Below are 23,997 nucleotides of genomic sequence, written 5' to 3'. Positions count from 1 at the left end.
ATAATAACGTGGCTCTTGCAGGGAGGATAAAGGGCAAGGCAAAGGAGGACTTGAGCAAGCTCACATGTTATAATAGTGGCGAATATGGTCATTATTCGAGCAACTGTACATTGAAAAAGGGAGACAATGAGAAGAAGGGGAAGGAGGTAGCTGGTGTTGCTACGTCTTCTGAGCTGGATGATCTCTCAAGAAGGTTGGAGGATGAGGATTTTTCTCTAGTTTGTCATTTCTCCGAGAGTATTGTCGACAAGGCTGCATGTGGATAGTGGGGCATTGAAGCATATGACATATTTGCGTGAAGTGTTTGAGACTCTAACTGAATGGGACTCAAAGTTGTACATGGTGGTTGGCGACAAGAGTCAGAAAGTGATCAAAGGATCCCATGTTGTGCCATTCAGGATGTAAGTTAGGTAGGTTGTTGCGAGTTCAAGATGTACTATGGGTACCAAAACTCAAATACAACGTGTTGTTTGTCTCAGTGACTAAGATGAATGTGTTTGAGGTGATTTTCCAGGATGGGAAAGCGAGACTCAGGCCTAGAGGCTCTAACTCTGGTGGAGTGATCATTGGAGTTAGGGAGCATGGTCTGTACTGGCTGACGGGCAAGCCTATAAATCATGAGAAGACGCAGGTTCATGAGACTTAGGGAGTGGAGTTTGAACTAGAGTATGCAAGTTTAGAGGGAGAATCTGCAACCCAAGAAGAGCACATGGTCAACGGGAAGCAAGGGGATTTCTGCTGGCAAGAAGGAATTGTGGGATGGCCTGAAGACTTATCAGGAAAGGAAGAAGCAAGAAGCTTCTGGTGTCAGGGACACTACCAAGAAGAGTGTGGTTCATTCTACAAGGTATGCTGCAGTGGTGAATGCCAAAGATTGGGATAGTGTTGTCGATGATGATGGCAAGATACTTTTGAGTGGTGGAAGTACCTCCCTCTCCAAGAGGGAGTGTTGATTTGTGTAGCTTGGGAGGTACTCCCACAACTCTAGGGTACTGGGTTTGGGAGAAGTTGACCCACAAAAGGGCTTTGTGGGAAGCGTACCCAAGTGGAGAATTTGATGGTTTTATCATTGAGAGCATGCGGGGAACACTTGAAGGGCTAAGGGGCACCTAAGGCTTCAATGATGTGGCGTTGGTTGAATGGAAGAATTTTTTGTCTTATGTTTTTATGGTCTTTAAATAAATTGTTTAGGTTGGCTTTGATGAAGTGGTGTGACCTTAGGTGGCTAATGAAACCCATCTAGAACACTATAAAGAGAAGACAAGGTTAAGCTCATTTTCATCCATCCAAAAGCAATTCAATCAAGAGAAAGAAGTCTAAGGTTGCTACAGTCTTAAGGAGCCTAGTCGAGTTGGAGAGAAGGATGAGTTTTGTATCTTTTCTTGTGATCTGGTCTAGGACATGAAGGAGAGTTGTTGGCCGAGTTTACAAGTGTGGTTCTGGGCATAAGTTGGACAACAATCTCTGTGTTTTGAGCCTAGTTTCTTTTGTAGCCTGGAGTAGGACTGAGTCCCTTGATGGATGCTGGATAGAGGGTTATTGTACCTATTCTGAAGCTGTGTAAATGGACCAAGATACCTGAAGGTACAACAAAGAAGAGAGGAGATTTGCGAGGGTAGCATTTGATGTTGAGTTTAGGGCACCACTGAGGTAGCTGCAAGAGACCTAAAGAGGGTTGGAAATCTCAGGTCCTTTGCCACAAAATTGTGACCTTGAAAGGATGGAGATAACATCAGTTTAAGGTATGTTGACTTGTCTCTTTGTGTTGATGATTGCAAGGAATGGTAGTATTGTTTAAGGTCTGTTCATTAAGTGTGTTTGAACAAACAATGTGAAGGCAACCTATGAACATGTATCTTTGTGGACTGTTAGTGGTTGAGAAGAAGTCCCAAGTATTGTGGTCAAGGAGTAGATTTGTCACAGTTCAATGGGTAGTCCTTATAGCCCTAAGGATTGATATTTTAAAGAAGCAAAATTTAGTTAAGTGGGTTGTTTGTTAAGCCCTAGATTAGTCAGTTTGTTGGATTGTGTGGTGGAAGAATTGCAAGCCCTAAGTCGGGTCATATTTGGAACAACAAAGTGACAAGAAGAGGGCAGAAAGGAAGACCCTATGAGTTGACTATCCTGGAGGAGCAGGCGAGCAGTTAGAGGGCAAACTTGTATTGGCCAAACTAAAGTGACATTGGAGGAGCAGTGATCATCGATATTGGTAGTTTGGTTAGCTAAAGATGCAAACATTCTAAAGGTGTAGAAGTCTTGTTAGTAGGAGAAGAGTTAGCAAAGGACTTGCCATAAGTGTTCAAGGTAAGTGGACCGAAAGGGCTGAGTAGAGCGCTCCTTCAGCAAGTCAAGTGTACTTTGTTCAGAGAAAGATTGGTAGTCATAGTTGTTGACTCCAAGCCCTAGTTTTCCTTGTATCAAGGCTTTATGTAAGGGCCATGATCCATGGTACCCTATCCCTACAATTGTTGTATTAAGATTTGTAATATAACAAGTTTTGGGTTGAAATGTTGTCTTGTGCACTCAGTTGATTCACCATTGTATGTTATTTTGCTGTATAAAGTGCTTGTGTTGTGGTATTTGAGTGTGTTTGTGATCAAGATCTTAGAAATAAACCTGATTTTTAAGTGCCGTGGAAAAATCAATAGACCATATCTTGAGCAAAGACTAAAGCAAACAAGTTGGACTTGAGTGATACGTTTAAGGCGTTCCATTATTTATATGCACAGTTGTTAGTAAGACTCAGTGTGGGTTGTTAAGTTGGTAATTCACTTGCATATTGTTGATCCAGGGTTTGAGATTGCAGAAAGGGCTTGCATGATTTTGTGGCAGTTGTTGAGGCAACTCAAGGTGGCAGTTGTTGAGGCAACTTAAGGTTGGGCACAGGATAGACCTGTGGCACATTGGATTGTGCATGAGAGCAAGAGGCAATAGTGAATAATAGCATGGACAAAAGTATTGTGTCGAGTGTTGTGATAGCAAGAATTGCTATTGGGCTAAGACAAAGGTAGTTCAATGACATCTGATTAGAGCAGTGGCTGTGCAAAATAGACTTCTTGTGGATCTATCTCTATGCTGCTAGCGTTTGTCATCAGATATACATGTTGAACATTATTAAATCTGTTTGTTGAGTAGAGAATGTTGAGTGCTACTAGATTGTTTAGCTAGGATTTTATCCCTTTGGTGTACAAAGAGAGTTGTTATTGCCGCTGACAACTTTGTGCCAGCATATTGATTTGATGTTGTTTAATTCGATTTTGAGTAGAGGTTGATCCAGTCTGAAAATACATGTAACGTGGTCCATTGTGGTGAATTGAAGGTTAGAGCCTTCAGGGCAAGTGGTGGCTAGCTGAGTAGGGTGGCAGGGTGGTGCAAGGCAGAGTTTCGAGTCTCCTTCAGGTTTGAGCCTGAGAACACTTTAGAGTGGTAGGATGGTGCTAGGGCGTGTTGGTACTCATGTCGGGTGTTGGAGCATCCTTTTAGTTGGAGCTGGTAAATTAGGGTGTTGGTGTGTCCTTTCGGTTGGAGCTAATGAATTAGGGGGTTGGAACCTCCTTCCAATTGTTGCTGGAGAATCTTGGAAGTTGGAGCTTCCTGTTGATGTAATATTTAAGACTTTATATTAAAAGTGTTCGGTGGTTTTTCTCTCAAAGGAGTTTCCACCTAAAAATCTCATGTACTGTCTTTGATGTACTGCATTGTTGAATGGTGTTGTCAATTGTTTAATATTTACATAATTTGATTAAAATTGTTAAATTGACCAATACCCCCCTCTCAGTATTGGTGAATATTCCAACAATAACAATATCAAAAAAGGGTTGGGGTTCAAGGGGTAGGCTGGTCCATGTTATATCTGAGTAATCATTTAGAAGATATTGCTCAAAGGGCTTTGAAAATGCTCTAAATAAGGTGCAAGTTAGTGCATGGTTTCCAAACTAGAGAACTATTTGAGGCCTCCCCTATCCTAAGTCACCTGATTTGAGTTTGTGTTCGAATTCGATTTCAAATTTGATGACCTTGAAGTTTGAAAAAAGTTTGACACTGAAAAATTAGATGATAGAATTCGATGTGAAGTTTGACAAATAAATATGTGTGTGTGTGTAAAATTTTAAATTATATTATTATTATTATATAGTATGACTTTCATAAAGTAATAAAGATATTAAATACTTTTAATATTAATTATATATTATATAACTTTATAAATCTAAAAATCAAATTATATATAACCATAGTTATGAATAAACAAGTTATATAAATTTAAACTATGATTATAAAAAACCTTAAGTTAAAGTTGTTTAAATTTTTATAAGTAAATATTCTTATTTTTATTTTTTTTAATATATATATATATATATATATCTATGACTGTGACTTCAATTGTCTTGACATGTTATGCGTGCCATTGACGGCTTGACATGTTATGCGTGCTTACTGTGCAGAGCACGACAGTCACTGATTCACCACTGCAAACAACCAAACCAAAATAGGCAATGCTAGACATATGGTCATTCTTTCGAGCTTCTCAAGTTACAAAGTCACGAGAGTAGTCACGGCGCCAACAAAGGCTTTAAGAGTCGATGGAGGTGGGCCACAACAAAGAAGAAATTGAACTAGAATGCTAGTGGTGTTTAGAACTTAGGTTTTAGTCCTTGTTTAGAAAAAGGATTAAATCTAGTTGAACCCATTCCAATAAAAACCTAATTTAATAAAATATTTTCAGGTTTGCATTTGTGTTCATTTTGAAGTTTGCCATTATGTGTGGTGAATTTAAAGGTTGTTGCTCTACGAAAGTGAGAGAATTTGAGTCAAATCAACAAGGAAACACTACAAAGGAGCCTACTGTTCTGTTGTCGAACTTAAATCACTTTCAGTTCCCAAACCCTACTGACATCGGTCTCAATCAACAACCGTGTTCTCAGGGTCTAGTTTGACAAGTTGGGTTAACTCATTCCAGTGGGTTCCCCTTGAAACTCAGCTCGTGATTCTGTCCCACAATTATATCAAGTCAGGACACAAGAAACCCTAGTACATACGAAAGAAAAATTACCCTAAGGTGGCTCTGGTTTTTGGGTGTGACATTAGGATGGAGATGGCCTCTCCAAGGAGGCTCTAGATTTGGACCAGGATTGCTGGAGGATCTCTGAATTTTGTGAGGGCACTAGATCTTCACTCACTTTCAACCATTACTCTGCTCCTCATCTCAGGCAGATCATTATGCCTAGTTCGGGCGGATAGCTAGTGGGTTTTGGGCACTTATTTTTTGTTTTTGTTTTTCTGCATATGCTGTTTACTGCTCTCTATGGACTATGCTGACGGTCTTTTTTGTAAATATTATGTTATAAACTGCTCTTCTGATGGTGAACATTGCGGCCTTTGTATTTGGGGATCTATGGCTATTATTGACCCCAGACATGATATATTTTCAGCATTATTATGATGGTTTTGTACCTGATATATCTGCATACACACTTTTGTGTGTTTACAAGATGTAATTTTTATTATGCTAATAAAAATTATGGTTTTTTTCTTTGGAAATAAAACAATGCTACATAAACAACTTTAACAAACAAGTGGAAATCAAAGTGCAAAACTACTTGAAGCTCAACATTCCATGGCCTGAAAAGTAGGTAATAATGCAGCCAAGAATTGAATTCTAGAGGTTGAGATGTGAAACAGGGCGATGGGATGAAAGGTTACATCAGACATATGGAAATGGGGAGGTGGAAACTGAGCAACATTTTCTCGTAAGTTCTGCAATATACTCACAGATTAAGTAGACCAAACTTGCATATCGATTATTGGGAATCAATATACCAAGAGGTTCTAGTGGGAGGTTCAACAAAGTTTGCTGAGAAAATAATATAAGCAAGAGGTAGGATGTTGAAAGGAGAGTCAGTTGGGCAACTAGTCCTTGCTTGATGTGGAGTGAAGAAAATTGGAGCCTAATGAGTAGATTGAGACAATGATTTGGAATCCTTCATTACATCACTATCAATCTACCTATCTATCCCCTTTTGTTTGCAACACAAACTGTTTGTGCATGCATAAATCTTAAATGATGTCAAAAGGACATAAAATAGATAGTCATCAAGGAGGGTCTATTCTTAGAATACCTGGTTGATAATTCGATGAATGTTATAGCAAGTTGCAACAAAGGGGTTCAGAAGGTTATCAAAGAGAATATTGTGGGTATCTAATTATGCAATCATGAAGGTAGTGTAGTTGCACAACTGCATGAAGAAGCGTGTTAGAGCTTAACAAAGGTGGGGTATTTGGGACCATATTCTTCACATAGCATATGATCATAAGAAGGTGGTTGACAAGGATGTTTGTTTGATTGAGCATAGATTAGTGAACGACAATGGCATTATTAGTCCTGTTATTTAGTTGGTGTTCATCATCCTTGTCAAGATGGTTCCAATCGTCACTGTGCCAAGTGTGCCTATCCCCATTTTAGTAGTATTACAATGGAATGTAGCCAGCTTACAGCATTCAAAAGTATCCTTTGACTCAGATGCTGTGGTGGGTGATCTGTTCTGTGAAATTTTGCCATGACTTGCACTTGGCCCCATCATTGTGCCTTTGCATGGGTGAGATGATCCATGTGGGGTGAAACATGTCTATTGGATTTGTACCTTGCTGGGGGTATGAAACATCCTTGCTTTACCCTCGAACGGACATCTCATTGATAGTCTCATGTTTTGTCTTTTGTGGATTCAGAATTCCCATGTTTGAAATAGACTAGTGTTTTTAGAAAATAGGTTACCTGTAAGTTCTTACTCAACCATGAGATGTTGTTTTGCTATAAATGATGTGCAAATCTCATTGTCCATTTAATGCCTTAACCTTGTGATCACTTTTATTGCTTGGGTAATTACAATCATGGAATTCCATTCCTTGTTTTTGTATTTATCCATATTCCGTTGTGTTATCATTTTGAACTATATCCTTGTTTTTGACCCCATTCATGATCATATAGGGCATTTAGTCATATAGCCCAAAGGTGTAACATGATCCTGATTGTTTGGATGGGTCAGTCCCTGGGTGAATAAAATATTCATATTTATTTATATTTTCTTTTGGAGCAAGTATTGTATTCTTCATTTATGAATCTACTAATGTTTATACTCTTTTTCTCTGGGTCATATTAGGCATGTTAATTATAAACTTTAAAGCAATCAGAAATCCACACATTTCCCTATACTGAATAGTGAAGTAAGAAGACTCTGTTTAAAACAAAGCAATGCCAAGGTTGGAGAATGCTTGAAGAAACCTTTATGCATGAGGGAAGTGATATCAGGCTAATTAGAAGTAGTAGAAACAGAAGCTATTGATGACATAGAAAAACAGGGATAAAAATAAATCTATTCCACCTATTGATTGACTTCAGACAATAAAAACATGATTCACTTTCCCTTATGCTATGCACCTCAGTCGATTGCGTGTAAGCATATTTTATGAACACCGATTCATTTCCCATTTGAGTAAGTGATGAAATGCCAATCTTGGAGCTGAATGGTCTAGCCAAAAGCTAGCGTGTTGTCTTACACTACAATTTTACATTGACTGCAATTTTTTTTGTTTCTGTGACTGCATGAACTTTTAATGCTTTACTTACACTGTAAAACTTCAATTCATCTAACTAGTTGAGTACTTCTTCTAGTCTTGCAGCCATTGCAAAGAAAAGGCCACCTCTTTATGGACGGATTTTGCCAGTGTTGCTTGGGCTAGACCCGAACTCTGAATCTGGAAAAGGAGGCCAAGTTGCAAGTGTCCAACATGCACTTAAGACTGCATTTCTTGCATTTCTGAAGTGTACACACCCTGGGGCAATGACGGTATGAATTTGGACATTCTTCTGTGTTACAATTTGGATCAAATGACAAGGCTTTTGTTTGCGTATTTTTCTGTAATTTTCATGTATATGTTTGTTGAATATTTGTTGCCGTGTTTCTTGTATCCTCTTAGTGTAATAGTGCAAAGGATTTGTTAAGTTTCTGAAATATATAGATAATATCAACATGCTATATGAAGTTATAGAATTTTGAATTGAACAAAAATATTTTTTGAATGTGGCAATTGTGGGTCAGTATTTTATTTAATGAATGGGGTAAGAAGTGATTATTTAGTTTATTATTTTTCAAAGACGTTTAGATTGAGTATTCTATTGGATTAAAACTGAACTTGGCTGAAGGCATCTCCCAACCATGCCAACTGTTTTTTCCCTCTCCAGGTTACATTACGTGGGAAAACGCCCATGCACTTCCCCTCATTCCAAGGATGGTCTCCAGGGTAAACCCTAGATTATTCCGGGCACAAGGCCATGTCAGCAAGAGGGCTTGAAGGCATTACAACAATACCCTCCAGTTCTTCAAGATGCACTATACCATCCTCCAAATTGTCATCCCCTGGGTGATTGTCCCAAATTCTATATGTGTGGGATCCTCATATAGAATCACAGTAATGACTCAACAACCTCAAGTTGTAGTGCACATAAACCAAGCTTTCTGCTTGGTTTTCATTGAGTCTGTTTCTTTTCACATTGTGTATGAAGATGTAGGTGCTCCAACACCTCTCTGCAGAAGGAGTATTCACAACCTGTGATAGAAATTTTTTGCCAATTTTGGCAAAAGTCCATGGCCGCCATATGTTTCCCACCATGTGAGAGCATCAAATCTGTCTCTGTCTTCCATTGCATGGAAGGTACCAAACAAACCAGTGCCACTGAAGTATTTGCCTATTTCAAGGCGCACAGTTGCACATTCCTCCCTGTCAGATATCAACTTTTCCAATGTTTGCAAATATCCACTAGTTACCTCTGCATCTAAATGGGGTTTGGTCCTAATCCCACCCCTGGTGCAGGTTGGCCCAACCAAGATGTAGAGTAGTATTTTGGCGTAAGGATATACGCCAAACAATGTAGTGGAAGATTAAGTTTATTCCACCGTACACACACAAAATCGTGAATCATTTTGTACAAGTCGGGATCTCTGTTATGAAAAATATCTTTTATTTGCCCCAACATGGTATCCATCTGCTCATACACCTTGCCAATCACTGGTTTGTCTGTATCTGCAAAACGAATCATGTGATAAATGGGCTTCGTGAAATCCAACACTTGCCTCACACTTGTCCAAAACTGACCATCAAGAGTGGCCTCCTCCACCAATTCAAAACCTTGCGTGTCAGTTGCATTTGTAGCCCTTTCCTTTAATACTTGCCAATGTGGACTTGAGACCATGCTAGCCAATGACTCTCTTACCTTCAAAAGGCGCCTGAAGGTGAGGTAATAGCTACCAAATCTGGTCTTCGCAATCTTCAACAACTCCAATCTCGAGTGATTGCCGAAAAGGCCATGTGTATTGCTATGATTTGTAATAAATTTTAACATATGTTTGCCTTTCTTGTACAAATCACCAATCCATTGGTATTGTGCATTTTTGTTCTTGACAACATCATGCATCAGAAGGTTCAATGTGTGAACCAAACATCCAGACCAAAATATGTTGGGGTATTTATCCTCAATAATTTCTCCCGTTGCCTTACAATTAGGAGCATTATCAATGATGACTTGGATGACATTGTATGGCCCAATACGGTCAATTGTTTCAAGTAATGCTTCTGCAATGTTGATGCCGGTCCTGAACTTGTCTGAGTAATCATGTGCAGTTAGAAAGATGGCACCACTAACAGACACAACACGAACACTTATCAATGGCTTGCCTTTTACATTTGTCCATCCATCAAATACAATGGACACCCCATGGCCAGTCCAAGAACTTGTCATTCTATTCAAAGAATGTGATATTTTTGCTTTTTCATGATCAAGTCCAATGGTTCTTGCCTTGTCATACCTAGGGCTCTTGTATCCTTTAGGGGCATCATTTATGGCAGAAACCATTTCGTGCCAATAAGCTGAGCGAAGGACATTGAATGGTATCCCACATGCATCGAGAAACTTGTAAACCTTTGAATCCACATCATTCCTACACCCCTCATCAAGGAAATCTGATATGGTTCTATGCCTTAAACCTGATGACCTTGTGCCTCCATATCCACTGCCTTAGAAGGATGCTGAAGGAGTTCTTTGTGCTTGGTTCAAAGAAACCCCTTGATTTTTTTGATTTGTATTGGTCTTCCTCCTCTTCCCTTATGTATTTGGCTCTATCCGCTGCTGACATCGCTGGACAAGTTTTGATTCCTATTTGTTTGTCTCCATCCCATGGCCTTTTCCCACAGAGGTGTTTTCTGGCACAGGTGTATGAACATGTGTAATCATTGTTGCAATGGGGGCAATGAAATTTAGTGGTTCCACCCCATTTCCCTGCTTCAGGCTTGTTAACATATTTCCACAATGGGGTTTGGTCTTGTTTAGTTTTTTGAGAGTCATGTTCACCCTCCTCCAGCTCCTCCTCACCGGGGTTTTCATCAAATCCACTTTCTCCAGCTTCTTCATCCCCCTCTTCATTTTGGCCCCGCCGTTTCCTACTCTCCAGCACCATAATAAACATAAAAGGGACCAAGAAGAGGAAAATCCCAAGAAATATAGCCAGGTCCATGATGTTTGATATTTGTAGGCTTTTGAATTTGCAAATTAATTTAATTTATTTAGATTAATTAATTTAATAATTTTAATCTATTAATTTAATTTAGATTCATAATTTTTTTACTAAATATAGTTAATAAACTAAATTAAACTACCTAAATTACTACCTAACTAAATTAAACTAACTAAACTAACTAAATTACTAAGTTACTTACCTCTCTGCAGGCTTGCTCCTTGCTCCTCGGCACTTGCTCCTCGCTTCTCCTCGCTCCTTTGCTCTGGCTCTCATTCAAGTGAAAATGAAATGTTTGTTTGCCCCATTGGGCTTTTAAAACAATTTATTTATTTATTTTTATTTATTTATATTTATTTATTTATTATTATTTTTATTTTTTTTGTTGGAAATTTAATTGGAAATTTTTTTCGCGTCCGCGGCTTTTTTCTGCCCGGATCGCTCCCGGCGTCGGTCGATTTGCTCCCGGAGCGAATATTTAACGCTCGGGAGCGATGGGGAGCATTCGCTCCCCGATCGCTCCCGAGCGTTAAATATTCGCTCCGGGAGCGACGCTCCCGATGTCGCTCCCTAAATTGGCAGGGAGCACAAATTTTTTTATCGGGAGTGCGCTCCCGCTCTGAGCGCGGATTGGGAGCGGGAGCGGGGGGGGGGACCGCTCCCCCGCAACAATGGGTGGGGAAATGCCGTATTCAAAGTTAAAAATCGAAACCATTCATGTATCACAACATTAGAACTGAAATCATTAGATAAATTATAAATCTGAAGACTGAAAGGATAACTGTGAAATACAAAATTGAGTGTCTCGACTCTCATCAAAGATAACTATTGATATTATGATGTAGAATTGGTCTAACTACATGTCTAAAAATTGGTCTAGATGCTCATCATTTGAATATTTCAACTATACATGATGAACAACCTGTCAGCTTCCTTGAAATTTGCCTTAAAATCCAAAAATTCTCTCTAATTACAATGATGAATATTGTACACAGTTTGAAAACATGCTATACTCTATGTATGATACTGTTCTAAGAGGACTGTTCAACTAGAGTTGGATGAGATTGATGATGATCTAATTAAATTATTAATGACATAGCCATCCTTTATACACTTTTATCTCAAATCTTTCCTGTTAGTATTATAAAAAATTGAAAATTATAATTTTGATTTGTCAGACCTTTCCTGCTAACATTACCATGTGCTGTACAGCACGTAGGTAATTAATAACTTACCTATGCAACTATACAGCCTATATAGATCATCAATAATTAACTTAAATAAAAATATAAATAGAATAATTGCTTTTGCGGGTTTCAAACAGGTGGCCAATATGCTTGAAGAAAAAAGGAAAACCCAAAACTCTAATGTTATTTGCTTCTGATCTGGCATGTGAGGGCTACCTGTTACAGGATCTGTTTCAGTAGCATGTTATCCATGTCTGAGTTTGAAGGATCTGTTTACATGGTGGATCATATGTGGATTTGGGTGGATCTGTATGTGAAACATGAATCAGGGGTTCCAGCATCAAGACCTTGTGGTTCTGGTAACACAGCTTGGAACCACTCAAACTTTGACCGAGTGTTCTGTGGTAGCACATTGCATAGTTTAAATCATGTTTTATTTCAACTGTACTAGTTATTTATGCATATGATATTTTTGTAGGCTGCATTCTCTTGGTGCCCAACCTTTTGGAAGTGCCTTTATTGTTTAGTTGCTGTTTGTGTCTGAGTGAATGTGCATGTATTTCAAAGGATGCTGGTGCATCAATCTTCCTATAGTTAATTTGCTGATTCCTTGTTTATGTTGAATTGGATCAATTTGTCATAAGTTTGTATATCTCAAAGGTCCATATGTTGCGAACTTCAGAGCTGCACAATGCAGGGAGGCAGGAGTTGCATGGGGATGATCAGATAACAGTAAAAGTATATTCATATTCTATGATTTAATGTTGTGAGATAAGTGGCTGCGACTTCGAAATTAAAACAAGAAATGATTTTGGGAAAGTGAGTCAAATTCTTGCTTTCGTTATCAACATTAAGTAATAGGTGGTTTGGAGGAGCAGCATGAGTGTCTGGAGCTTTTGTGGGGGTCTTGCAGGTTTCATTGGCGTGCCTGATGTACATTAGCTATTGATATTATCTTCATTCTGGGCATTGCGTGTTTCTGAACTTGTAATTATGAATTGCTAGATGTTTTCTGGGATGTAGATTTATAGGTTATATGTGTCAAGAGTAGTGAACAATGTGAGAACTGGTTGGGATCTAAAAGGGCAGAGCTGTATTGGAGTGGAAGGATTTGAATTCTGGGGGCATAGAGACTTGTAAGTGATGCCCAGCAAGGAGAAAGAAATAAGCTTTATTATGTGCAAAAAACAAAGACTCAAAGTACATCTGTAGCTAAGTACTATGCTAGCTATTTGTAAATAACAAGGCTTGTCCTCTCCCAGTAGCAGATACATTGCACCTCAAAACCTACCTAGGATTGTCATCTGGTGTAGAGTTTACAACCGTGGGGAGGATGTGGATTATATTGGAAATTTGTACTCTTCAGCTGAAACATAGACTGATTCATATTCAAATCCTACTGATGATAATGATTATATGGTCATTACTTATATAAGAGGTTAACTGTGTGAGCCCTCACTGGCCTGGTGGGTAGGCTCATCAGGACTAATTGTTACCAGGATTTGAAATGGTCCATAGAACTGTTTGACAGGGTCTTTCCTGTTTGGATTTTTGTTTGATGCCAGTAAAGTGTATTATCTTCTACTGATTGGTAGAAATCTGAGCTATGGCAGTAGGTTGAAAAATTCTCGAAATTCAAAGGAGTACAAATATATCCATTGAACCATGGAAAGTGAAATTGGATGTGTCCTTCTCTTAGTACTGGTACACACAATTTTAAATTGCTCAATGAATAAATTGATTTTATGTTTTGTGGTGTTGCAGGGAACTTGGTATCTAATTTTCCCTGTACTGCATACTCTCAAGAACAAGAAATATTCAATAATGTTTACCAGATTTGTTTGTTTGGGAAAGTAATTATTTACACTATTGATAGCTTTTGAATGCCTTTTATCCACTTTCAAAAATAATGGATCAACAGGAGAGGGCTGTGCAGTGTGCAGGTGTGAACATTTATTGTCGTTTCAATATTACCTTGAGTGATTTCTGTCTCAGAATATTTCCCATGTGACTTTGAAATGAAATGGACTGGAATATTTAATGGAAATGTAAAGGTAGTAGGATATATGCAACCCAAGATTAGGCAGTACACCAAGCATATCCTCCACCACGAAATGAAGAATGGAAAGCGAAAGAAGCATTCATTAACATGTTATCTATAATTAATGTATTAAATAGGAAACCTCTTCTTCAGTAGCAGAGGTGCAGTAGCAGCAACAGTTTTGATTCATCTGCAGGGTACTTGTGGAGTCATGCCTGATGATGAAGGTGCAGCTAAGGAGAATGAGGGCGAAGCACTAGGTTTCCTGGGCACTGTATTGTAGCTATGTTGGAGTGAGATTAAAAGGGCACATGCATATGCCAACCTCATCCACTACCACCCCTATAATTGCTGTTCAAGATTTAGTATTCCAGTTCTAGAATGCTCTTTAGTGCATGACAAAGCTCTGTAATTGACTAACACAGTTACGGATCTAGATCAGTGCTGTCATAGTGCAGCATGCTATAAAAGTACATTTGTAGCATGATTTATTTTAAAGTGTGCTACTTATAGACACCAGTGGATAAAGAATAGTAATTGAAGTTGTGCAAGAGGCATAAATCCTATGCCTGCTTAGATTTCTGGATTGTAATGAAGTTTGTAAATAAATGTGTTATATCTGTCTCCATTACTTGAAGATCAAAACCTTTACAAAACTATACAACCTGAATGCCCCAGATTATCACCTTATTGAAGCATTAGATAAATAAGAGATTGTAAGATAATCCTAGAAAATGCTGAAATTTTTTGGTATTTTTTTTGTAATTTGCACAATTATTCCTTTGAAGCTCGAGTAGTTTAGCTTCAAATCTTTGTATTCTGAATTTGTCTAAGGTTCGGTGAACAAGGAGTTCAGATTTTACTGGTTACTGATTTATATCTCAAACTATTGTCTTTGGGTGTTAGAAAATTTGCAGTCCGTTATATGAAGACAAAAATGGGTTTGCTTACATGATCTTTATATGCAGTGGCGGGACCGTTTACTAGTGGCTTTGCGAGCGATGAATGCAGGGGAGGTTGCAGAACAAGTAGTTCGCCAAACTGATCGGATGATAAGAAATACTGAGCGGGCATTACGAGACCCACGGTTCACAAAGGTGACTGATTCAAAGGAAACCTTTTTTTAGATATTAGCAGTTTCTGTATCCAGATAAATATGCTTAGTCAACTTTGTTAATTATCTGGTAAAGGGGTTTTGTGTTTCATTATCTCTTTCAGGAAGAAAGGGCATTGAGTCAGGCTTCATATGTTGGAGAAACAGTTAGAAAGAGGCCTTTAGTTCATGATAATGGTAATTTGAGTGAGGTTGATGATACATCTGGAAAGCGATTGCGGCCAAGTCTCCCAAATGTACCATCACTGCAGCAATCGCAGCTGGCTATTAATGTAATGCCGGACAATGGTCCTTTGAATGGAATATCCGCTGGAGGGTTGCTACTAGATAGTGAAATGTCCCCTGTACAACAGATGATTGCCATGATTGGTGCGTTACTGGCAGAAGGAGAAAAAGGCGCTGAATCGCTGGAAATTCTTATTAACAAGATTCAACCAGACTTACTAGCTGACATAGTGATAGCTAACATGCAGTTTCTGCCGTCAAGTCGTCCGCCAATTCCTAGTAGACTTGTTAATGTGTCAGCATCCACAGGTTCCCAGGCAAGTACATCAGGTGCTGTATCACATATCATGCCAATGTCAAGTACTGTATCACAAGTTACAGCTTCAACATCTACAGTTTCGCTAGTCACACCATTATCAACAACTCCATCTCAAGCAGTTCCACCAACAAGAAATTTGAGTTCATCAGCAGTAGATGCGATTCAGCCTCAACAAGTGTCTATTGATGCTCGGCGTGATCCTAGGAGGGTATGACTCTGGTGTATTCAGTAAAGTCATTTTGGTTAATGTCGCTCATTTTTTACAGAAAGGGTTATAAATTACAATTTCATGGTCTTGTTCTGGTTTTCTAGTTATCAGCAGTAGGCCTTTGTCCTGTTCATTATTATATAGTAAAAGCTGAACTCAGATAGAAATGCTTTAGGACCCTCGGCGTATGGACCCTCGGCGTATGGCAGTACCAGTGGGTGTGTCACTAGCAACTGCAAAGGTGGAGGATGCACGTGTAGTGCCTTCCAATTCAGGTAGTGGTGGAACTCCATCTGTGATTCCATCTGTAACTAAGATTGAAAGTGTTTCTGATAGAGATCCAGTGGGTGATGTTGAAAATACATTTTTTCACTCAAGTGATCCTGTTTCTATGGAAATAAAGATGGAGGCTGGCCAAGAAGCTAATGATTCATGTCAATTGTTGGCAACAACTAAATCTACGGATACAGGAATCACTCCTGTTAGCATAAGTGTACAAGAAGTTCCATCACCCAGTCCTGCAACAACTATAAAATCTGAGCCAATGATGGAAGTAAACTCTGACCCAGATACAATCATGTCCTCTGATCAAGAAACAATCATCTCCTCCGATCCAGAAACATCTCAATCTGCTGAAGATCCATCCCCAGAAATGTCAATAGTGCCACCGTTTGTATCACTGACCGAGGAACAGCAAACTCTATTAAGCAAGGAGGCATTCACTCGTATAATTGAAGCCTACAGGCAAGCTGATGGTGCAGGGGGCAGGGATTTGCGATGTTCACTGCTTGCACGATTGATTGCTCAGGTATAGGCTCTTAAAGGTTTTTATCAATAGTCTGTATGAACTGCTTTAGAGATACTGGAATCTGACTTTGCCCTGTCATCAATGTTTGGCTTTAATGATTGTATTCTGAACTTTGAAAAGCTTCTTTATAAAGGTGGTTTTTTAATCGAGTCAAGACATCATTTCCCCCACTACTGTTTTATATTAAATTTCTTAGGTGATTGAGAAACTTTGCAAGGTTGAATGCTATAAATTATTATTCATGAGGGTCAAAAAGTTGTTGTTTTCTGTGGAGACAAGATAAGGCTTTGATAGGATACACAAACTACTCACAACAGATGAATATATAAATTTTGACAAAAATATCTTTCCAGAAATAGTGTTCAGACATATTTCCATTCAAATATGGAATCCTTGGAAATGTTTCCTGTGCAACAGCCTTTTCATATTAATTGAGTTGATTTGTGTGCATGATTTTTCATTTTTGCCTTTTCACATTGGATTCTTGTGATTTGAAATATTTATGCTCTGCATACAACCAACATGAATTTTTCTAATGTGGTTTGAGCTAGGTATAGAGAGTCACGTCCTTTTGCAAATTTTTTTTAATTGTTTAATAAGTTACAGTAATCTGATCAGATATTAGCCCATCAGATTCAATTTTGGTAGTGTGTAGTTCAAGATGTAGGAAACAAGGGTGTTTAGTTGCCTGCCTGTGACAACTTATTGGGCTCCTTTTCAAATACAGGACAATAAAATGTGACAAATTTTGTTATTGAAGCATACTGAGGAAAACAATAATACGGTAGTACCTCCGCTACAAATGAAAAGAGATTCTTCAACAAATCAGAGTCTACACTAAATCCTTGTAGAGAAGATTCGTACTGAAGTGTCTGCCTGCACCATTACTGATACTACCACCTCGCTCAAAATAATGTCACCTCACTATATAACATCTGCAACTAACCACTTTTCATCATCAATCTCAGATTGTCTGGTTGTTGTTACATTGCTGATTGCATGATCATGAGAGCAATCTTCAAATTCCATTCTAATAAAGCTTAGAAGATAGAAAGCTTGAAAGACAAATTCCTTAAAAATACCCTGACCATCTTTTCAGTTGGTGCTAGGGAGTGTTGATTTGACAAAAGCAGTAGTTAGTAGCACCAGAATGTGAGCAGCGCAGAGCAGAGAAGCAACAGTTCATGGAGGCACAGTGTAGAGCTTCAACAGCGCAGTGGCTTCAGAAGACAACGTGGGACTAGCAACAGTCAGGGTTTCAGCACCGAGGTGTATCCACTGGATACTTGTCCAGTTTTGGGCGTTTTCAGTTGCTTCTCTCAGCGAATGAGTTGCAGTATAGATGCAGTGTTAGCGGTGGCAGTGCTAGCAGCATAGCAAATGCAACATTTGAGAGGGAGTTGCAGTACAGATGTAGCATTGGCAGTTGCAGTGTCAAAGGCAGCACTACAATAGCAGCAACAACGCTGTAGTTAGTGGACAACATGTCAAACATCAACAACGCAAAGGACGATGCTTTAGAGTCAGAGCAGTATGCAGTAGCAGTGTATTGCTAGAGCACATTCCTCGCTAAGAGGGAGTGTTGATTTTGGGTACCATCGGATGTGCTATAGGCCTCAAATTTTGCAGGGAGGCTTGGGCACATGCACTACAAAGAACTCAGAAAGCGTTTTGGGAAATTCCACCTAGAAGTGATTTTATTAAAATAATTAATATTTTCAATGTGGTTCCTAAGTCAAAACTTAGGAAAATTAAAATATTAATGGGTATTAATCTAATCATGGGTGAAACTTCTAGAAAAAGGCATAGATCAAGCCAAAATGATCTTAGTCTTTGATTATGATTTAATCTAGGATGTTGGTTGTCCAACAGAAAGATATAAGAAGGGGCTTGAGGGTCATTTGGAAGGCACACTAAGAGATCAATGAAATCAATTTTTTTGAAGTGAGAAGTTCTCAGGAAGAAAATCAATTGAGGAGATTTTTTGCAGCAGAGGGGCAATGAGAATCCGAAAGAAGGAATTTTCGGAGAGTACGAGGCAGAGGGAGAACAATAAAACGTCCAAAGCAAGGCTGACACTGGCCCACACAGTGTTGACGCATAGGCAACACAGACCTTGAGGGGAAGTCGAGTTTCCTGTTGAGGGAAGTCAAGTTTCAGTTGTCGGGAGCCAGGGTGTGAGTGTGGGAGGCAGAAGTTCGATTTTTCTCAGCCAGCAGAGGATCCGGTTGAGATTCATTTGGAAGGCACACTGAAAGATCAAGGAAATTGATTTTTTTGAAGTGAGAAGTTCTCAGGAAGAAAATCGATTGAGGAGATTTCTTGCAGTAGAGGGGCAGTGAGAATCCGAAAGAAGGAATTTTCGGAGAGTACGAGGCAGAGGGAGAACAGAAAGATGTCCAAAGGAAGGCTGACATTGGCCCACACAGTGTTGACCCCAGAGGCAACGCAAACCTTGAGGGGAAGTCGAGTTTCCTGTTGAGGGAAGTCAAGTTTCAGTTGTCGGGAGCCGGGGTGTGAGTGCGGGAGGCAGAAGTTCGATTTTTCTCAGCCAGCAGAGGATTCAGAAGAGGGGCATCGTAATACCCAGGAAGGGTGATGCAGAAACTGTTGGGAGTGACGCAGTTCTGCACAGAAGCCACACAGAGGGTGACGCAGAGCCTCCAGTGCAGCAGGATCAGTCACTGATTCTCCAGTGACAGGGTGAAATTATTTTACCAATCTTTTGTTTGGTATTCTCTCTGTATCGGATTGCTAGTTGAGCATTCGAGAATTGTACTTAGATTTTCTCCTACATAATAATAAAACCCTTAGAGCGGCTACACTGGTTTTTCTGCATTGGGTTTTTCCGGGGACTTTTGTCCAAAAATAATTGTTTCCTATGTGTTTCTATTTTCCTTGCTCAGTTTCTACGTTTCAGAATCATATTTAATTTGGTGTAGGCTGCTTCAGTGATTTACTTCAATGTTTCAACAAGAAATTTGACATAAGCTTGTAATGTAATTTACAATTTGGGTGAAGTAGATTTAGATGGTTGCAGTAGGATTCCAGAAATTGTTAGATCTAGGAATTTTCACACAAGGCACATCACTGCTTCGGGGGATCCACTTGTCAACACATGACAAGGATCTCTCACATCCAAGGCTCATCTATGGTTGGGGCTATCCACTTATCGACACATGACAAGGATCTCACGCATCTAAGGCTTATCATCCATGACCACCCTCTCTAGGAAGGCTCACATCTGTCAATCCAAGCTATTCTTTGAAAACCAACAACTTTCCTTTCGGCAAAGACTTGGTAAGAATGTCAGTGATTTGGTCATCAGTCGATATATGATGAAGTCTTACTGCTCCTCTTTGCACCATATCTCGGATATAGTGATATTTGATCTCAATGTGTTTGGACTTGTCATGGAACACATGATTTTTAGCAAGTCGAATCCCACTCTTGTTGTCACAGTAAATTATTGTAGTACCCAGTACTTGCTCAAATAACCCTCCAAAGAGGTTCCTTAGCCATACTGCCTCACAGCTAGCCATGCTAGCAACAATGTATTATGCTCCAGCCTTGTAAGGGCAACAAAATTTTGCTTTTTGCTCATCCAAGATATCATGGCAGATCCTTAAGTTGAAGCAACACCCTGATGTGCTTTTTTTGTCAGTAGAGTTACCAACCCAATCAACATCAGAGTATCCATGTAGCGTTACATCTTTGGCAGTATATCTCAATCTAAGATTGATTGTCCCATGCAGGAACCTGAACAGATGCTTTGCAGAAATCCAGTGTGCATGAGCATGCTTAATCATGTATTTAGAATATTAATTGTGTTGACCAGTACATGTCAATGAGCCATAGCAGTACACTCCATTTTTTCGCCAAAAGGGATAATGCTTGATTGATGTGTCCATGCCATTCATCTATCATCATCAACCCGATTTCCAAGATGTTATGTAAAACCATTTTGCATGTGTGTAATGTAAATAATCTCAGCAGACCCGTGTCATGTATGTAACGACCTAGGTAAACCTACCTTTCTAGTGACGATCTCCATTGTAGGAGGTTTTTTGTCTCACCGATTCGTTTTCGGATGATCAAAAGAGTTTTTCCCTCCAGTCTTACCTCAAAGCTAGAATGTGTTTTGTTGCTAGGATCCTAGGCAAGTCCTAGTGTTCTAGATCGAGTCTATGTAAAAGTGTTTCGAGAATAATTCTAATTATTTGGTTAGATTATTTTATTACAAATCACTTGGTTTGCTGGATTATACTTGTGTCATAGAACTGGGTAGTCTGTGAGGGTCTATTGCAAATTGGTTTTCCTCCTTGCGATATAAAAAATATGTAAATCATGATGTGAAATGTCTAGTGCATGGTCCCTCATAATTAGAAAACCATGGCTAAACATTTCAGGGTTGGAAAAATAATTTATCCCCTCACAGGTTAATTAATTAAATTTTCTGGCCCAAAATTAATTAAATTCTTAAGCTAGAAATTTAATTAATTCTAAGTCCTAAGTAAATTTAAATTCTCTAAAGTCAAAATTCGTTGGTCCTAAAAAATTAAATTTTAAGAGGTCCTGGGACTAAGGTAATTCAATTATTTTGATAAATTTTAAAACTTTGATCCCTGGTGTTAAGTCAAAGTCAATTTTTTTGGGAAATTAACTCAAAATTTTTATTTTTGAGTTAATTAAAGTGCATTTAAATGAAAAATTCGAATTTCCTAAAAATATAAATATTTCGACGGTTTAGATTAAAAGAAAGTTTGATTTTCATCAACTGTCGAGTTTACTTTGATGACCATCATTCGAATTAGCTGTTGGAGGATTTATCTTTAAATAGGAGGTCATTTGTCAGTCGATCCATCCAATCTTTGAGTTGTGTGCTTAGCAAGAAGCTCTGGTGTAATCTTTCTTTGGATAATAAAGAAAGATTTTGGGGTTAATTTCTACTGGTGTTACTCTTCATGGGAACGCTGTAAGATGTTTTATTTCATGCATAATTTTTTTCTAAAGCCATTGATGATAACTTCTAAATAGTGATCTGAGCACAAGTATCTTGTTTAGTTTGAACTTTGCTGGGGTTTGAAATTTGAATAATAATTTTAATTTTGAACGTAATATTAGGTATGTCTATTTGTCTAAATTTAATTATTATTTTCATGTTCTATTTTTAATGGTTGGATTGAGTTTTGCAGGGAAATCTTGAGATATATTATCGGACGTTAGGGGATAATCTTCAGTTGGACCAACCAACTCCCGATCTATATTTCTTGAAGAGCCCAGCTAAATAAGCTCCGGGCTTATCATAATATTTTCGTTTTGTGATGCATGAGGGTTTCGAGCTAGCGCCTCCTTTTCAAATTTAAAAATTTTCAATTTCTGTGCAACATAATGATAGATCTGGCTAATTAGAGCATTTAGTTTGTAATTATTGTAATTATGTAACTGGGTTTTTGGGGTTTTTTATTATTTTATCATTGTATATATCGTTTGGGTGTTTCTTTTTTCGTTGTGCAATTGCAAATTTGAGCGGAAAATTGAAATAGAAGCCAAATCTAGGCCCTGGAGTGTAAGATTTAGACTTCTTGGGTTTACCAACATTATTCTCCAAGGGTTTTAAATTCAGATCTTGGGTCTTTTAGGGAGAAAATTTTAAAGCAGATATATATTGGTGTGAAATTTAACTTTTCTAGGTTTGTTCTGGGTTTTTTGGGGCTACCATTTGCTGTCTGGAAGCCTCTCTTTTCTTTGTTGCTTGCGGTTTTCTCTTTTCTCGCAGTTTCCTTTCTTCTTGAAATCTGAGCTTTGTCCATTGCAATTTTTGCTACCTCCTTCCTTCTCCATCGTTGCAAATCCCCCCTTCTCTGCGCTGCCATCATCTCCTTGTAGCATCCCCGCGCCCTCAAACCCTTTTGCTGTCTCATGTCGTTCCCTCGAGCTCCCTCACTCTTGCAATCACTGCTCCCTATCCGCTGTCTTTGTATGTGGCTTCTCTCAACCTACATTAAATTTGCGTCCCTCAATCCGACTCCTTCCTCATCGCTCCCAATATCTGCCTTTCCTTAAGCCCCTCGCCCTTCCGTTGCATCTATCCCCTCGCTGTCATCCTCCATCGATCCACAAGCTCCATCGCTCCTCGACTCCATACGCTGCCGTCAGACTTGCAAACAAACACATTTTCGTTTTCGTTTTCTTTATTTTATTTTATATTTCATGTTTTCATTTAGGTTAGGTTTTAGTTTTATTAACAATTCGATTTTTTTTATTTGGTTGGTTTTCGATTTGATTTGTTTACATTTCATTTTTTTTTTTCTTTTGTTTTTTAAAAAGTAAAAAAATATTTTATCTTTTATTTTTCATGCGACGTTAAAATTTCTAAAAGAATTAAATCAAAAGAGGACTTACTTTGTCACATTTAATTTTTTTGTGGCCTATGGCCCATTAAAAATTTAATTTATTAACCCTTTTGATTTTTACTTTTGTCACATTGAAAAATTTAATTGATTATTTACCACATTATTTTTTCTCAATAAAACTCAATGCATTAAAAATTCCTTAAGGAATAATCAAATTTTTGAACTAACATTCATTCTTGAGTTTTTATTTGTGCTAAGGGTTTTTGGACTTTAAAAATTTAAAAGGAAAATTTGGTGGTATTAATTTCTCTATTGTCAAACACGCTTAGAATCATATCTAAAGATTTATTATAGGAAAATTAACAAATTTTCTAGATCTGGGTCATTAAAGAAAAATCATTTTAATTCCAGGATTGCAAATTGCTTAGCATTTGAATTTCATGGTTCTTCATGGTATTTAGATCTTTCTGAATTTAATTGCTATAATATTTTGCATGTTAAGGTTTTGATCGTCGTTTCTATCACATCTCTAATTTTCTTCTGAATAACTTGATTTTTGTTCCTTCAAGTAGGTTCATGGTTAATTGAGCGTCTAAGGCACTGGTCTAAAATCATTTCTATCTTGTGGTTGTGTCTTATTTGTCTTAATTGTTAGATCTATCCATCTCGGTTAACCAGGACTTGTTTTACATTCGTCAAGTTGTTCATCCTTAAGTCTCCTAGACCCTGTGTTCCACAGACTATCCTCATTCATTCACCCTAGGGACTACCCCCTTGGTTTGTTTAGGAGAGAGCCTAAACGGAGTAAGGATTAGAGTGAGCCCTTACTCTGAGCGTTGTTGTGGTGCCTGGATACTTAGTGCGACAACATACTGCAAAGCATAGATTTGGTCTAGTGTTCACTAAGAACATCAGTGCCCCAATCAACTGACGGTACTCAGAAGGATTAGCCAAATCAGGTCCTGTAGCTTTACCAAAAAGCTTCTTGAAATTCATTTCCATTGGACTATTCATGGACTTACATTCAGTCATGCCTAACCTTTTTAGTAGTATGACAATGTATTTTCCTAGAGAAAGGCCCAGAAAGTAGCACATCAAATCAAGATATTTCATTTCAAATTCAGAAGCAAACTCCCTCTTACATTGGAAAATAAGAGGTTCACAACCGATCAAAAAT

The 23,997-nt window shown here is 38.4% G+C and overlaps 1 protein-coding gene across 7 annotated transcripts in view; it reads left to right on the top strand.

The window, feature by feature from the left end:
* LOC149260288 (symplekin) overlaps window positions 1-23,997 on the top strand; it is a 160,311-nt gene that overhangs the window by 42,657 nt on the left and 93,657 nt on the right. For all 7 annotated transcript variants that reach the window (XR_016258103.1, XR_016258105.1, XR_016258109.1 and 4 more), the window contains exons 6-9: window positions 7,667-7,841; window positions 14,759-14,887; window positions 15,009-15,656; window positions 15,832-16,464. Coding sequence is in view for 3 of the 7 variants with exons in the window: in XM_089420098.1 (XP_089276224.1) it covers window positions 7,667-7,841; window positions 14,759-14,887; window positions 15,009-15,656; window positions 15,832-16,464 (1,585 nt within the window). In the remaining 4 variants the exon portion in view is untranslated. The remainder of the gene's footprint in view (window positions 1-7,666; window positions 7,842-14,758; window positions 14,888-15,008; window positions 15,657-15,831; window positions 16,465-23,997) is intronic.

Source organism: Pinus tabuliformis, chromosome 6 (genome assembly GCF_031772625.1).
Source record: "Pinus tabuliformis cultivar Carrire ecotype Pingquan chromosome 6, CPIR1, whole genome shotgun sequence".
In the NCBI taxonomy this organism is placed as follows: domain Eukaryota; kingdom Viridiplantae; phylum Streptophyta; class Pinopsida; order Pinales; family Pinaceae; genus Pinus; species Pinus tabuliformis.
Note: the sequence above shows the minus strand (reverse complement) of the source record. Positions and strands in the feature narration are given on the sequence as shown.